This window comes from Mesoplodon bidens (assembly GCF_964165515.1).
Source record: "Mesoplodon bidens genome assembly, chromosome: 10".
In the NCBI taxonomy this organism is placed as follows: Eukaryota; Metazoa; Chordata; class Mammalia; order Artiodactyla; family Ziphiidae; genus Mesoplodon; species Mesoplodon bidens.
In genome coordinates, this window is record NC_138172.1 from 8355479 (window position 1) to 8373172 (window position 17694).

The 17694-nt window shown below is 38.3% G+C and overlaps 1 protein-coding gene across 5 annotated transcripts in view; it reads left to right on the top strand.

Annotated features, from left to right (window-relative positions):
* RAD18 (RAD18 E3 ubiquitin protein ligase) overlaps window positions 1-17694 on the top strand; it is a 107188-nt gene that overhangs the window by 22384 nt on the left and 67110 nt on the right. For 2 of the 5 annotated variants that reach the window (XM_081245042.1, XM_081245043.1), the window contains exons 4-7: window positions 1098-1168; window positions 1905-2066; window positions 11538-11875; window positions 15807-15906. In XM_081245042.1, coding sequence (XP_081101168.1) covers window positions 1098-1168; window positions 1905-2066; window positions 11538-11875; window positions 15807-15906 — 671 coding nt within the window. Of the gene's footprint in view, window positions 1-1097; window positions 1169-1904; window positions 2067-2502; window positions 3046-7260; window positions 7313-11537; window positions 11876-15806; window positions 15907-17694 lie in introns of those variants that run through there. The other 3 variants (XM_081245044.1, XM_081245045.1, XM_081245046.1) reach the window with 3 other exon arrangements.

Genomic DNA, 17694 nt, shown 5'->3' on the forward strand with positions numbered 1-17694 from the left:
AATTATTGAATTAAGCTATATCAAAGACAGTTTCAGAAAGGACTTATAAAATACATATATGGAGAACTGGGCTTTGTTCAACTTTTCATAAAGATTTCTGATAACCTAAATGTATTTTAGGAAGAAAAGACTAATTTTAAGATCAGGACATAGCACACTTTAAATCTTATGAACTGTGTTTTTATGGCTCCTCACTTTTTATAATTTCTCAACTTGGGTAGAAAATCTGATGGTAGGATCATTTATTTGCAAAGGATTGATGTTTACGTATTTGTGCAGAAGGCAAAGATTCAGCTTAATGGGCCCCTTACCTCTTCCCCAAACCAGACCTTCAAGGAAAACACCAAGACATTTGTTAAAGTTTCTGAAGCATTTTATGTAGTGGAAATAGGTGAAAAGGAATGTAAAAAGGGAAGGTAAACATAAGTAGGAATAAAGAAAGAAGAAAAAGAGATAGTGAGGTCTGATAGAAAGGGCGCTGGGGCTAATGAAAGGGTTTGGCTTCTAGTTTGGTGCCTCTGGTGGGTACATGGTGTCAGGATGTCCCTGAACTTGTCTGGCTCCCAAGTCTAAGCTCTTTCCAGCCTGGGATGCTGCTGTGATCAGGATGGTGTCATCACCGAGATAAAGTGTGTGCCATTTGTGCTAGATAGCTACTGGGTTCCTCGTTCTCCTCTTGCATTCTTGAATACCAATCTTGTTTTTAAAGTCTCTTTGAGCACCCAAGGCTCCCGTGTTATTACTTTAAAAGAGCATCTGTGTTGTGCTTTTCAAGAGACATTTTTGGGGGAAGCTGAGTGCTGGCATTTTGAAGAAGGATTCTTGCTCATATTAGGTTTTATCTTAGTACAGAGTACGTATGTTTTTACCAGATGCTCTGGAGAGTTTTTAATCAGACTTCCAGTCAGCAGGTAGTGATTCACTGTTTTAAAATTCCGTATTAGTATGAGATGAATGAACTTTATTCTGAGGTTTTCCTGGAAGACTTAGTGGGATGGGGAATCTCAGGAGGATGAGACACACGTTTTCAAAAACAAGATTATGACAAGTTAACTATTGTTTCTGACCTTTTTCTCTCTGTTGTTTTTCTTTTCTAGACAGTCACAGAGCCGGACCTGAAAAATAACCGCGTATTAGATGAACTGGTAAAAAGCTTGAATTTTGCACGGTATGATTTACCTTTGTGACTAATCCCTAACTGCTTTTGCCTTTTATATGTGTCCGCCCCTTTACTCTGTGCACTTTTCGGGATTAGGGAATGCAGGGCTGAATATTTGGGGGTAAAAGAAGGGATGCAACAACAGTCATTAATCACATATGGACAATCTAATCATAATAGGATTTTCTTCCTTTACCTAACAGAAAGTCTCCTGTTAAGGAAAACAAGAGTTAAAATGTAGATTTGGGCACTTACTTTTGAGTATTTCAGAAATACTTCAGCTTTATCTTTTATTTTCCCTGCCCCACCATTAGAATCAACCATTCCCCCAAGGAGCCCTGGTTCCTTTTATTGGAGAATGGCATTTAGAAATCAGGATCTGGAGCTGGGTATGCTCATTGTCACTGGGGTGTCATTGCTTCTAAACCCTCTCAGTGGACAGAGCTGGGTAGCATATGCATGTGTATGTGTACACACATATATGTATAATGGTTTCTGTGTCATATATTAATCCATTAATTCTTAATCCAATTTGCTCAGCATGTGTAAAATGATATGTAACATGAAATGTGTAATTGCTGGTGCTTTATAAAGTGTAACTTTACTTCTTAACTGTCAGATATATGATGGTGATAGTCAGTGCTCACCCAGAGGGATTTATTTTATTTATTTATTTTTTATTTATTTATTTTTTTGCGGTACGGGGGCCTCTCACTGTTGTGGCCTCTCCCGTTGCGGAGCACAGGCTCCAGACACGCAGGCTCAGCAGCCATGGCTCACGGACCCAGCCGCTCCGCGGCATGTGGGATCTTCCTGGACCGGGGCACGAACCCGTGTCCCCTGCATCGGCAGGCGGACTCTCAACCACTGCGCCACCAGGGAAGCCCACCCAGAGGGATTTAAAAAGGCATGTTTTATCAGACAATATCTTGAATTATTTTTAGTTTTAATCATGCAAGCCAAGCAGGAGTTTTTATTAGGAACATATTGTGTTTAGTTAACGGTTAGGTGCCCACATACTTAAGTACATGAATTCCAAGCTTGTTAGGACATTCTTGGAGGTTCATTACATTACTTCTAAAAATGTAAAGAGATTTCTTCCAGTAGAATTGCACATTTTTTCATTGGTTTGCGTACTAAAGATGATCAGATTTAGTACTCTGAACTCACCTAGTAGGGCATTTTAGAAATCAGCTAGTTGGTTATTTCCCTAGGCAGAGTCATAAGAAGGTGGTATACTTTCCTAGATGAAGACACTCTGAGATTCTCTGGTGCTCATAATTAAAGTGATTGCTTTTCTTATTCTAAAGTCCTTCACCAGTTAGATATTGAAGTTGATAAGAAAAGATGGAGACATGTATTTAGAAAGGAATCGATCGGCTGTTTGCTCTTCTCTGAGGCTGTAAAATTGTATCTCATGGCTTATGTTCTCCTCAGCTGGTATCGAAAGCATACCAGCCTCCCTGCTAGGAAAAAGGGACTGTTACGAAGAACTGCATCTGTTTGTTGAAGATAAATGATCAGCATCTTTGGGTTCATAGACCCTTTGGTAACTTAAAGGGAGGCCTTGGAATGATTGCGCTCTCTCCTCCTCTCCTCCCTCCCCAAAGAAATAGGCTATTTAAATATTCTTTGTAGTGGGTGTGGTGGGGTAGGAAACAGTCTTTGTAGATTTGGGACAGATTTTATCATTTGTTTCTCCCTCTGTTTGCCTTCTTGGAATTGCTTTATGGGGAACATTTCTTGGACATTTGTCATATCTAAAGTACTGTGGTACTTCATTTGCAAAATTAGTAGGAATGAAATTCAACGTAATCGGTTTCATTACTTGTTCGAAATTTGGTTTAAGATCGGTGAGGGAGGAAGTTTAATTTTATGAGTAAAACGTAAGTTATTTATATTGTTTGTTGATTTTATTTCTTCCTGTACTTCCCATCTGTCATTGCCATTTTATGATATTATGATTTTTAAAAATTTAATATTCCAAACTGAATAACAAAAGAGTATTGGAAATAATTCCAGAGGTTTTCAGGCACAAGGCTGTCTTGTGGATCTTACATTTTCTTCTAACGTTTGCCTTTTATTTTCAGGAAACAAGTGTTTTGTTTTTTCCCTTGACTCATTTTTATTTAAAATAATGTTCTTAAGAAACTGTTGTATTGAACAAAATTTATTTAGAATATTGTTGTCCAAGTGGAACATCATTCTTTTTTTTTTTTAAATGAACTTATTTATTTATTTTTGGCTGCGTTGGGTCTTCGTTGTTGTGCACAGGCTTTCTCTACTTGCAGTGAGCAGGGGCTACTCTTCGTTATGGTACGCGGGCTTCTTACTGTGGTGGCTTCTCTTGTTGCAGAGTGTGGGCTCTAGGTGTGTGGTGCGGGCTCTAGAGCACAGTCTCGGTAGTTGTGGTGCATGGGCTTAGTTGCTCCGTGGCATGTTGGATCTTCCCGGACCAGGGCTCGAACCCATGTCCCTGCATTGGCAGGCAGATCCTTGACCACTGTGCCACCAAGGAAGTCCCTGGAGCATCATTCTTGACCTAAGCAAGAAAATGTTGATTTTGTATTTTTGCATAGCAGCCAGTCTACATGTATATTATATATATATTTTTTACAAATTGAGAGTATAGAGCATTATTTATTGCTTTGCATGTATATTATATTTTTTTACAAATTGAGACTATAGAGCATTATTTATTGCTTTGGTTTATCCACCATCAAGGTATGAATTTTTCTCCAGGTACTTATTCCAAGTTTAAAAATTTAAACAGGGACATCCCTGGTGGCACAGTGGTTAAGAATCCAGTGCAGGGGACGTGGGTTCGAGCCCTGGTCCAGGAAGATCCCACATGCTGCGGAGCAACTAAGCCCGTGCGCCGCAACTACTGAGCCTGTGCTCTAGAGCCCGCGAGCCACAACTACTGAGCCCACGTGCCACAACTACTGAAGCCCATGTGCCTGGAGCCCGTGTTCCGCAACAGGAGGAGCCACTGAAATGAGAAGTCTGTGCACCACAACAAAGAGTAGCCTCCTCTCGCCACAACTAGAGAAAGCCCGTGTGCAGCAATGAAGACCCAATGCAGCCAATAAATAAATGAATGAATGAATAAATAAATAAATAAATAAATTTAAACAGATGATAATGGATAATTCCCTTAGCATCTCACAAGAGTATGTAGAGTATAATTTCACCTTTCCTTATGGTATAGTTTATTTAAAGCATACTGGGTTTGGGTTCAGGCAGAATTAGGTTCCAGTCTTGACCCTACTAGTTTTGATATGAGTGTGATCAAGATATTAATTCTTTTCGGCTTCTATTCCACATCTGAGAAATGGAATAATATTGTTGACACTTTGAGGAATTGTAAGGATTAGAAATGAAGAGATATATTAAAAGATATATAGCATAGTACTGTATCTGGAACAAAGGAACCTAAGAAAAGGTCCCTATCATTACTATCTATATATTTTATCTATTTATATTGTGTTGCCCTGTTATACATATGTGCGTGCCCTAAGGAGCTAATGAGACCTTGTGCTTTGGTGGGCCTCTGCCTGTTTGACCAAATGGTGCTAGACTGCCGTTTGCGTGTTCCGGATTAGAACAAATATTTGCAGGGACATTTACTAGTTGCCAAAGTCCATGGACTTGATTGCATGGATTTTATGACTGCCCATGTCTACCCAGAGGCCTGTTTTCACTTATGATTCTTAGCCACATTCTGAGGAGGTAAAGTTATTGTATAGTTAACAAGTGGGCAAGATTTTCCTGTATTTTATTGTCACAGTTATTCTGAAAGTCCATAATTCATCCAATGTGAATGTCTGTGAGGAATGCTGTTAGGCGTTATAATGCCAACTCACTTTAATATATAGGAGTGATGGAAAGTGAAGGAAAAATTAGCAATTCAATCTGAGTATCAATTTTGGCATTAATATTTTCACACAGCTCATTTTTAAGGTATGTGAATTGCCGTAAACAGTCTCATGGTTTTAAATACCAGTTGTACGTTCATGGTTTCCAGATTTATGTATCAGCTAGATCTCTCTCCAGGACATCAGCATCACATATCCAACTGCTTATCTCACACCTCTGCTTGGACCTCTTAAAACCAGAACTAAACTGATTCCCTCTGCTGCCCCCGAGGCCCCACTCCCAATCTGCTGCTCCCACAGTCTCCCTCATCTCAGCAAATGGCAGCTCCCGCCTCTCTCCCTCAAGGCCAAAAAACCTTGGGGTCATCCTTGACCCCTTTCTTTCACACTTAGTCTGTCATTCCGTCAGTAAATCCCATTGGTTCTATCTCTGCTCTCCTTCCAGAATCTGACAACTTTCCCTCACCATGCCAATACTATCCTGTTCAAGCCAGCGTCAGCCCAGATACGGTGATTAATTCTTAGTGGTCTTCTTACCTCTGCTTTTTATTTAAAATAATGTTCCTAAGAAACTGTTGTATTGAACAAAATTTATTTAGAATATTGTTGTCCAAGTGGAACATCATTCTTTTTTTTTTTAAATGAATTTATTAGTTTATTTATTTATTTTTGGCTGCGTTGGGTCTTCGTTGTTGTGCGCGGGCTTTCTCTACTTGCAGTGAGCAGGGGCTACTCTTCGTTATGGTACGCGGGCTTCTTACTGTGGTGGCTTCTCTTGTAAGGACTCCTCTTATAGTCCTTCTGAGGGCAGCAACCAAACCGATCCTTGAAAATAAAAAGTAGGTCATGCTGCATGTCGTTCAGATGTGGTTTCCTATCTCATTTGGAGCAGAACCCCAAGTCATCTCGATGGCAGTCCTCTGGGCCCTACAGAGTAGGCTCCCTGACTTCCTTGCCTGCTTCTCTCCCCCAGGTCAATTAGCTCCAGTCACACTGGCCTTCTCCCTGTTTCTCAGACATGTTAATCACACTCTGACCTTAGAGACTCTGTGCTTACTGTTATTTCTGAGTGAAAGTGTTTCCCTAGATGTCCACACAGTTTAATCCTCTACTTTCTTGGGCTGTGTTTTTCATAGGCATCTTCTCAGTGAAGTCTTCTGTGACCATCCTGTAAAGAGTATCAAGCTTATCCTCTCCTAATTCATGGCTTCATCGGCTTCCTTTTTTTTCATAGTAATTTTCACATATGTTGTGGGTGTCTATTCTCTCTTCCCTTACTATAGTGTAAACTTCATGAGGACAGAAACTATTTTGTTCTCTATTATATTTCCACTGCTGAGATTAGCAGGCAGCTGAAGAAGTTAATGAATTTTAATTTTAGCATGGGACATAATTTTATTATTGCAGTGGTGCAACTGTCTGCCACGTTCTTTATTGGCATGTGTTGAAGTAAGAGATCAAATTGGAAGACTAAAATTCATCTGAATTGTGAATAAAAGCAAAAAGGAGTTATCTCTAGGGTAGACACTTAGCTGAAAAGGTATACTTGTGTAGCAGCATGGAAGTGATTTATCAGTGACAGTTTTATCCATTAGTTGGAGAGTGTGTCTTTTACTTTGTCATAATGAGATGAAAGCTTTTCTTAGAACCTTCTTTGTACCAAATCCACATCCTAGAAGGAAAAGAGACTTAATGATTGTGGTTCTCTACTTTTACTTTATTTCTCTTTCCTTGCAAAGATGAAGATCCTGAATTTTTTTAACCTTTCTCCCACTGTAGCTTTTATTCATTCACTTAAAAACTTTTTATTGTGTAAAAGTTCAAATATATATAAAAATAGAGAACATGGTATAATGACCCTCAGGTACACATCACCTGCCCTAAACATTTATCAGCTTATGGACGTTCTTGAGCTTCTACACATCTACTCACCCTCTCTCAACCCTGATTATTCATTTAAAAATATTTAATAATAATGTTGAAAATAGTAGATATTCCTATTAGTCTAAGGACATATTTGAAAGGATCAAAGCATTCAGATTATGACTGGCAATTAAATATGATATAAAGCAGGATATCTTGTTGTAAATAGAGTTTTTGTGGATTTCTGTAAAACTGTAAAGCAGAATAAGATATTTACTGCTTTTTTCTTTTTGTATTATTTCCTGCCCAGCGAAGTAACTAACCTCGAGGTGGTATGAGTGTTAATAGAGTAGTTTTATTGACGTCAGGCCAACAGAGAAAGGGAAATTCGATAAAAAAATATGTCGTTGTGGTAAGCATTTGGTCTTTTTCTGGATCTTTTGATTTCAAATGATAGTATATGGATTATTTTTTCCCTGTTTCCATATTGATAGACATTTGGGCTGTTTCTGGTTTTTGTCTATTATGAATACTACTGCTGTGAACATTCTGGTACATATCTTTTGGCATGTATGTCTTTTGGCATATATCTAGAAGTGAAGTGTAGTTGCTAGGTCAGAGAGTAGGCATTCATTTATTTGCTGGTATCTTTAAAGCTAGTTTCCAAATGGTTAAAGCAATTACATTTCTACTGTGAAGTATGAGAGTTCCAGTTGCTCCATAGCCTCACCAACAGTTGCTATTCCTGGTCTTTCTAGTTGTAGCCTTTTTCAAAAGTATATCAGTGAGATTTAAAAAAAATATTGTTATTGTTTTTATTCTTTCTATTTCTTGATTTTTTTAAAACTGTGGTAAAATTTACATATAATGAAATACGTACAGTAAGTTTGAATTTTGATCATTGAATTCTGATAATCATACATCTGTGTCATTACCATCATAGTCAAGATATGAAACATTTCCATACCATGGCTTCTTTATTCTGCTTCTAGTCAGTCCCACACCCATAGACCATTTGGGTTTCTATCATCATAGATTGTTCTTAAGCTTCATGTAAGTGGAATCATATAGTATATGTTTATTCTTTTCTTTTGCTTCACATACTATTTCTGTTATTTGCCTATGTTATTGCTTGTGTCGGTATTTTCTTTTTTAGTGCTGAATAGTATCCATTGTATGAATACGCACAATATGCTTATCTATACCTCTATTGATGAATTTGAATTGTTTCCAATTTATGGCTAGTATTGTAAAAGCTCCTGTGAACATTTGTGTGCAGTCTTTGTGTAGGCATCTATTTTCATTCTTTTGGGTATATATCCAGGAATGGAATTGCAGGCTTATAGGGCAGATGTATATTGAACTTTATAAGGAATTGGCAAACAGTTTTCCAGTTTGTTTGGACCACAGTGAATTTCAGTTGCTCCACATCCTGGTTAATATTTGGTACTGTTAGTCCTTTTAGTTGTAAGCATTCTATTGGGTGTGAAGTGGTAACTCATGGTGGTTTAATTTACATTTCCTGATGACTAGTGTACCTTTTCATGTGCTTATTGACTCTTCTTTTTATCTTTGGTGAAGTGTCCTGGTTTCTTACCCAATTTTTAAAAATTGCATTGTTTGTCTCTTTCTTATCAATTAGTGGTTCTTTATTTTGGTCAAATATATTTTCCTTCCTGTCTGTAGCTTGCCTTTTCATTTTCTAAGGGTGTCATTTGATGAACAGACATTTTAATTTTGAAGTCCAGTCTGTTGTCTCTCTCTTTTTCTTTCTCTCTCTCTTTCTGTGTCTCTTTCTCTTTTTAATAAAATGATTATAACTTTTTTTTTGATCCTGCCTAAGAAATCTTTGCCTACCTCAGGTCATAAAGATGTTTTCATAGAATTGTGGTTTTAGCTTTTATAGGTAGGCCTATGAACCTATTCAAGTTAATTTTTAGGTGTGATGGAGGTAAGCGTCAGGATTCATTTTTTTCTCAGCAGATATTCATTTGCTCCAGCCCCATTTATTAAAAAGACTCACTGTATTGCCACATCAGTTTTCTTTTGGTTAGTGTTTGCGTGGTACATCTTTTCCCGTCCTTTTTTTCCCAACCTTCCTGGGTCTTTATATTTAAAGTGTTTTCTTTTAAATAGTATATAGTTGCATCTTATATTTTAATCCAGTCTGATAAGCTTTGTGTTTTAACTGGAGTCTGTATCCATTACATTTAATTGATTACAGTTTACCACCTCGCTCTCTGTTTTCTCTTTGCCCATTTGTTCTTTTTAAAAAAATTATTCCTTTCCTGTCCTTTTTTTGACTATTTTTATTATTTTATCTCAAGTTTTTGCGTTATACTTCTTAGTGTTGCTCTTTTTAGTCTTTACTGAACAAATTACAAAATACATCCTTAACGTATTATAGTACTAACCATAAGTTAGTACTTTTATCATGTCCTGAACAATGCAGGAATTTTATAATATTTTTGCATTATCTTAATGCCTCTTTTTTGCTATGTTAGAGTTATTTTACTTCCATGTATGTTATGAATTCCACAAGCCATTGCTAGTGCTTTTTAAAAGTCAATACTCTTGAATTTAACCACATATTTACCTTTTCTCGAGCCTTGCTGACATTTTTTTGTGCTTCCATCTACGATTATTTTCCTTAAGCTGAAGAACAGTTCTTGTAGTAATTCTTGTCTCTCAGTGAGGAATTCTCTTAGCTTTTGTTTGCTTGAGAATGTATTTTGCTTTCATTTTGGAAGAATATTTTCAATGGGAATAGAATTCATCTGTGTTTTTTTTTCCTGTACTTTTTTTAAAATAAATTTTTAAATAAATAAATTTATTTATTTATTTTTGGCTGCATTGGGTCTTTGTTGCTGCACGCGGGCTTCCTCTAGTTGTGGCGAGTGGGGGCTACTTTTTGTTGTGGTGCGCGGGCTTCTCATTGCGGTGGCTTCTCTTGTTGCAGAGCACAGGCTCTAGGCACACAGGCTTCAGCAGTTGTGGCATGTGGGCTCAGTAGTTGTGGCTTGTGGGCTCTAGAGTGCAGGCTCAGTAGTTGTAGCGCAGGCTCAGTAGTTGTGACGCACGGGTGTAGTTGCTCCGCGGCATGTGGGATCTTCCTGGACCAGGGCTTGAACCGGTGTCCCCTGCATTGGCAGGCAGATTCTTAACCACTGTGCCACCAGGGAAGCCCTCCTGTACTTTCAAGATGTCATTCTGTTATCTTCTTGCTTCCATAGATTTTGTGGATAAGTCACTGATATTTCTTACTGTTATTTCCTTAGAGCCTAGGTTCTTAACTGAGAGTGATTTTGCTTTCTCTTTACCTCTTCCCCCAGGGGATATTTGGTGATATCTGTTTGTTTTGGTTGTACCAACCTGGGGCAGGGGTGTTATGCTATTGACATTCCTACAAGGCACAGAACAGTCTCTTACAACAAAATATTATTTGACTCACAGTGTCAATAGTACCAAGGTTGGGGAATTGTGCCTAGAGGTAGTAGGTAGTGTGTCTTATTTTTCTCTGGTTGTTTACAAGGTTTTCTCTATTCTTTTATTTTTCAGCAGTTTGATTATCATGTGCCTAGGTTTCATTTTCTTTGTTTTATCCTTTTTTGGGATGGATTTTAATTCCCTCTTACAGCATACAATTTTAAAAATTCATTTGTCTATTATTTTCTTCTTTTTTCTTTAACATATTCATCATAGTTCTTTTGAAGTTCTTCTAATGCCATTCGGATCACCTGGATCTGCTTCTAATGACTATTTTATCTCTTGATAGTGGCTAATTTCTCTGCATGTCTAGTAATTTTTAAATGTTTGTTGAACGTGGATGTAATGTTATAGAGGCTGTGAATTACCTTCCTTTGAAAAATGTTGAATTTTGTTCTGACATGCAGTTAAATTACTAGCTCTTCACTTTCATTCTGTCAAGGTTTGGATTAGTTTTTTGTTAGATTTGGTCTATTTCACTTTTGTTTCTATTTCTAGAGTGTGGTCCTTCTGTGGCCTTTGTGGGGTTTCAGCTGAACGTCTAGGATCTTTACCAAAATCTCTCAGCTTTGGCTGGGCTCAAACTCTAACAACTTTCCAGCATTGACCTTTAGAATATCAGCTTCCCGGCATCTGCTTCCTGCCAGGCCTCCTATGGCTTCGTCTTATGCTTCTCCAGCCCTGAAGATGATCAGGAATTGATGAGCATTTCTCAGCATACTTTTAGGGTATTCTGTGGCTACTCCCTGCCCAGCACCCTGTCCCTCCAGTCCTAGTGATCTTTGCCCAGAGCTCTAATCTCTGTTCCTTCCACCCATGTTGACTATAGTCCATGCTTACAGACAGTTTTATATGTTCTGTTTAGATTTAAAATTATTTATGGTTGGAGAGTAAGTCTCATATGAGCTATCTATTCTTGTGACCAGAATCTGAAGTCCTCCCATTATTTTTTATAGACAGATGAACTGCTTTTAAAATCAGATTTATTGCTTTGTATTTTAGTCTAGAAGAAACACTGGTTTTGTTGTCATTATAGAGTAAGTTCTATATTTCGTAGAAACAAGTGTTGAGAACACAGCTTATGTCAGTTAGATTATTATGTATACAGAAGTTGAGGTCTTAATTAACTGTTATGTTTTCTGTGCTTCAAGGAATCATCTGTTGCAGTTTGCCTTAGAGTCACCACCCATCTCTTCTGCTTCTTCCTCTTCAAAGAAACTTGCTGCCAAAATGCACACTTCTGTAGCCTTCAGACATTCATTAAAGCAAGGAAGCAGGTTAATGGAGAACTTCTTGATTAGAGAAGCTGGTGGTTCTGTGTCAGAGTTGTTGATAAAAGAGAATGAAAGCAAATTCAGCCCTCAAAAAGAGCTGACCTCTTCTGCAAAGACCAGAGGGACGCCTTCCGTAGAAAAGTCAGCTCCAGGTTTCTCAGAGGCTAGTGTTCCTGAGACACCCTCTACATCGGCCTTGAAAGAAGTTACTAAAGGTAAGAAATTATTTTCACATGTTTGTTTTCTTACTTAAGAGAAATCTTCTCATCCCACATGACATAATATATAAGCAGCATTTTTGAGGGGGAAGGAATGGGAAAGGGCAGACCCGCTTTCATCTTGTAACAGCCTCGGAGATGGATGTAGGCAGTGCTTCCAGATGTGTTCTCTTTCTGCCTCAAAGAATAGGAATTCAGGCTGACGGCTGGAAAAGTGAAACCGTTTTAATTAGTTCATACTTCACGTATGGCGTACCTTTCTGTTTTTCAGCTTTTCATTCCCCCCTCATCCTTTATATCGGTTCCAGTTTAACCTTAAAGAGCTCATTTTATCTTAAGATATCAGCACTTGAACACTTCCAAGCTGTTCTCAGTGGCATTTATAGCCTTAGACAGTTTGACCACTCCCCTAGCTGTCTGACCTTATTTCTCACCTCTCCCTCTCAAAATCCTTCTGCCATAGCCAAGCTGATCTCCCCACTATTCCTTGAAAACACTTGGGCATTGGAAAAGTACAACCTGCAGGCCAGATTTGGCTTGTTGCCCGTTTTTGTAAACAAGGCTTCACTGGAACACAGCCATGTCCATTTGTTTACCTGTTGTCTATGGCTGCTTTCATGCTACCTGCCATGGTTTATTGGCTGTGACAGAGACCATCTGGCCCCCAAAGCCTAAAATCTTTACTACCTGCCCCTTTGCTACAAATGTCTGCCAACCCTGTTCCACCTTTCCAGACTCTATCCAGGTCTAACCATTCTTTGGTTATGTTACATAGTATTGGTTTCTCACATTACTAAAGTATTACAGCACTTCTTTTCTGGACTGTTTTGTGTATAGTTGGCTTAACTTTTGATGACTAGGTCAGCTTGTTTATTCTCTTGTTTCTATATCTTCTTGCCAGTGAAGTTCAGAGCACCTTTTAGGTAGAAACTCTGTCTTAGTTATTTTTGGTACGCCCATACCACACTCAGTGCAGGGCTATTAGTGGTTATTAAACTTAGGTTGAAATTAGTTTCTTAGTACTCAAGTGTTTAAATTTCATATGGCTATGTGGATTTTTTACTTACATTTCCTAGGATATCTTATCTCTTTCAATTTTTTAAATTAATTGCCACTTCTTATTATATGTTTTTAAGTTGATAACATTTTCCCTGTAGCAAAACCTTTTTTCCAAGCGAAATCTTGCAGTGAACCATAACATACAAAGTGGATAAAATTGGCCTTGCTCCATTAAAGTGGATGTGGAAGGTCTGGGGATTGTGCTCCTCCACGTGAGCTCCCCCTGCATCCCTGCCTGTTAGCCACGGTGGCCTCTAGGCCCTGAGATACCTCCACAGGTCCCTTAACTCCATCAAACAGTTTCAGAATGATTGTGTTTCCACTTTTTAACACTACACTTGTATAGGCATACCTCAAAGAAATTGCGGGTTTGGTTCCAAACCACTGCAGTAAAGCAAATATCACAATAAAGTGAGTCATGAATTTTTTTGTTTCCCAGTACATATAAAAGTTATATTTACACTATACTGTAGTCTGTTAAGTGTGCCATAGCATTATGTCTACAAAAACAATATACACACCTTGATTAAAAAATGGTTTATTGCTTAAAAATGCTGACAGTCTCAATTAATCGTCAACAAAGGAAACAGGAATATAAAATGGAGAAAAGACAGTGTCTTCAGCAAGTGGTGTTGGGAAAGCTAGACAGCTGCATGTAAATCAATGAAGTTAGAACACACTCTCACACCATACACAAAAATAAATTCAAAATGGCTTAAAGATTTAAATATAAGACATGACACCACAAAACTTTTAGAAGAGAACATAGGCAAAACATTCTCTGACATAAATCATACCAGTGTTTTCTTAGGTTAGTCTCCCAAGGCAATAGAAATAAAAACAAAAATAGGGGAACTTCCTGGCAGTCCAATTGTTAGGACACAGAGCTTCCACTGCTGAGGGCCTGGGTTCAATCCCTGGTCGGGGAGCTAAGATCCCACAAGCTGCCTGGTGCGGCCCAAAATAAAATAAAATAAAAGCAAAAATAAACAAATGGGGCTTAATCAAACCTAAAAGCTTTTGTACAGCAAAGGAAACCATAAACAAAGCAAAAAGACAACCTATGGAATGGGAGAAAATTTTTGCAAATGATGTGACTGACAAGGGCTTAATTTCAAAGTATACAAACAGCTCATGCAGCTCAATAATGAAAAAACAAAACCCAATCAAAAAATGGACAGAAGGGGCTTCCCTGGTGGCGCAGTGGTTGAGGGTCCGCCTGCCGATGCAGGGGACGCGGGTTCGTGCCCCGGTCCGGGAGGATCCCACGTGCCGTGGAGCGGCTGGGCCCGTGGGCCGTGGCCGCTGAGCCTGCGCATCCGGAGCCTGTGCTCCGCAACGGGAGAGGCCGCAACGGTGAGAGGCCCCCGTACCGCCAAAAAAAAAAAAAAAAAAAAAATGGACAGAAGACCTAAACAGACATTTCTCCAAAGAAGACATACAGATGGCCAACAGGCACATGAAAAGATGCTCAACATTGCTAATTAGTAGTGAAATGCAAATCAGAACTACAATGAGGTACCACCTCACACTGGTCAGATGGCCATCAAAAAGTCTACAATAACAAATGCTGGAGGGGGTGTGGAGAAGAGGGAACACTGCTACATTGTTGGTAGAAATGTAAATTGGTGCAGCCACTGAGGAAAACAGTATGGAGGTTCCTTTAATAGCTAAAAATAGGGTTACCATATGATCCAACAATCCCACTCCTGGGCATATATCCAGACAAAACTATAATTCGAAAAGATACATGCACCCCTATGTTCACAGCAGCACTATTTACAATAGCCAAGACTTTGAAACAGCCTAAATGTTCATTGACAGATGAATGGATAAAGAAGATGTGGTGCATATATACAATGGAATATTACTCAGCAATAGAAAAGAATGAAATAATACCATTTGCAGCAACATGCATAGACCTAGAGATTATCATACTAAGCAAAGCAAGTCAGAAAGAGAAAGACAAATACCATATGATATCACATATGTGAAATCTAAAATACAACACAAATGAACATATCTACGAAACAGAAACAGACTCACAGACTTAGAAAATAAACTTATGTTTACCAAAGGGGAAAGAGAGTGAGAGGGGGATAAGTTAGGAGTGTGGGATTAGCAGATACAAGCTGCTATATATAAAATAGATAAATGACATGGTCCTACTATATAGCATGGGGAACTATATTCAATATCCTGTAATAAACCATAATGAAGAATATGAAAAAGAATAGATATATGTATCTATATATATGTATAAGTGAATCACTTTGTTGTACACAAGAAGCTAACAACATTGCGAATCAACTACTTCAGTTAAAAAAAAAAATGCTGGGACTTCCCTGGTGGTCCAGTGGTTAGGACTCTGTGCTCTCACTGCCGAGGGTCTGGGTTCAATCCCTGGTCAGGGAACTAAGATCCCACATGCCCCTAGCTGTACATACCCTCACCTCACCTTCCTCCTGTGGCAGGTATATCTTACTCAGGTGGTTAGGATTGCTTCGGTGCTAAAGATGAATGGGTCCTGAGATGGGAAAACTTAATATTAGTTTTATAGCTTTGTCACGCCTTGGTAGAAAAGATTTAACTAAAGCATTTTCTAAAGAACAGATTTCCAAACTTCTTCACAGTCTCTTCCTCTAGGCCCCGGATTCTAATTATGTGACTTTCCACAATGTAGCCCTTACCCAGTAAGCAGTCTATTCTACTCCTGCTGCCCTGAGGTGTCCTTTTTCTCTTCTGCTTTTCCAAGTGCATGTTAAGGTTGGATTCTTTTTTTTATCTTAGTTGCTGAAAGATGCTGGGTTGTATTATTTTTGCTCTTTCCACAAATAATAAAATCTCTTTCTCTTTTTGAAAAATACAGTGGATTGTCCTGTTTGTGGGGTTCATATTCCAGAAAATCACATTAATAAGCACTTAGACAGCTGTTTATCACGTGAAGAGAAGAAAGAAAGCCTCAGAAGGTAAGAAAGTTAAGCATAACCGTTGAGCTACTTTAGCTTGTTGCTGCCTATGGTTTATAAAATATGAGCCAACTCCATTGGCTCTCCTTGTCCATCTCTCTCCTTGTTCTTTCCTCAACTCCCACCTTGCCAAATATAATTAACTTTATTATATGCTAATAAAATTTGACTTAACAAGAAACTAGTGATTTAGAATTCAGTTCTTTTTAAACTTGTTTTCTTCTCTTAGAATTTTAGAACTACCATAAAGCCCTTGGCCCAAGAAAGCAAGGTTAGACTCTGAATATAGAACACATCAAATCTGGTTTTGGTTCTTAGGAAGCTCAGAAGTTTAAATTTGTAAAATCTAGCTTTTTCAAAAATTCTGAATAGTTAATTACTATATACATATGACATACTATATACACATGACAGTAAAAGTGACAAAAGACACCTGAAAGTAACACAACATTGTAAATCAACTGTACTCCAGTAAAAATTAAAAAGAAAAAAGGTACAAAAGGGTGTTTTTTTTTGGTCTTTTTTTTTTTTTTTAGAAAATATGGAATCATTTATTCATTCAACAAATACTTATTATGCACATAACTGTGTGCCAGGCATTCTACAAAGCATTGGTGAATCACTGGTGAATGAAAGTCAAATTCTCTGCTCTTAACACCCTTTTGTTCTGGAAGGATGCAACCAGTAGGCTTGCATTTTGAAGGCAGTGGTTTTCTCTGTTATTGCATATGTAGAAGCTTGCAGTTGTATAGTTTGTCTGTGGGGCAGATTCAAAAGGGTGTGTTTGAAATGGAGAGAGAGAGAGAGAGAGAGAGAGAGAGAGAGAGAGAGTGTGTGTGTGTGTGTGTGTGTGTGTGCCGTCCAGCTACCCAGGTGAGATAACTACGTTGTCAACCCAGTATCTGCACCTAAACTCACACTATTCTGCCTCCCCTTATACATCAAAATCACAATAGTTTATTAAACTAGGCCACTGTTGTTACACATGTAAGTTTGTAAGTTAGGAATCAAATTGTAGTCAAAGTTAACCTGCAGGGTGTTAAAGAATCAGTGATAATGAAGATAATAAGGAAGCAGAAGCCGCAAATTAGATGAGTCTGGTGATGAAGGGAAGAGGAGAGATGAGATGGTAGTTTGGGGAAGGATTAAGGAGCAAGATCAGAGAAGATTTTATTTTTTAAAATAGCAATTATATAAGCCTTTAGCCTCCTTCTACTATCTCCAGGGAGAGAGCAGATGATATAAAGAACAAGAGATCAAAAGTCCAGTAATGCAGTTATCCTTGACATGCAGAAGGAACCCTTCTTCTGAAACAGGATGGAAGAGGGAGAGAATAGGTGATAATTCCGAGATCTGGAAAGGAGAGGGCGGAAATTGAAGAAATTAATCGTATTCGGGAGGTGGGAATGAACAGAATGATTGGCTCTTACGTTTGGTCTGTTTGGAAGAACTTGGAAGAGTGCCAAAAACCATGCTGATAAGACAGGACTATTTTACTGTTCTTTTGTGAGTAAAGCTAAAATGGTGTCACTAGATTTTATGAGTAAGTCTGGAGTCAATGCAGGTTCCAAGGGACAAACTCTGGCTGTTATAATTTACAGAAGCTAACATATAAAGCACAGTGATGCTTTATTAATTTACAGTGGGGGGCACCAATTGACAGTTCTTACTGTCGTGTTTTTAGCTTGATAGTTAACTTCTTTCCCCGAGCAGAACCTTTTTTGCAAGTGAAAACGCACAGTAAACCATAACATATAAAAGAGAGAGAATTGGCCCTGTTCCGTTAAA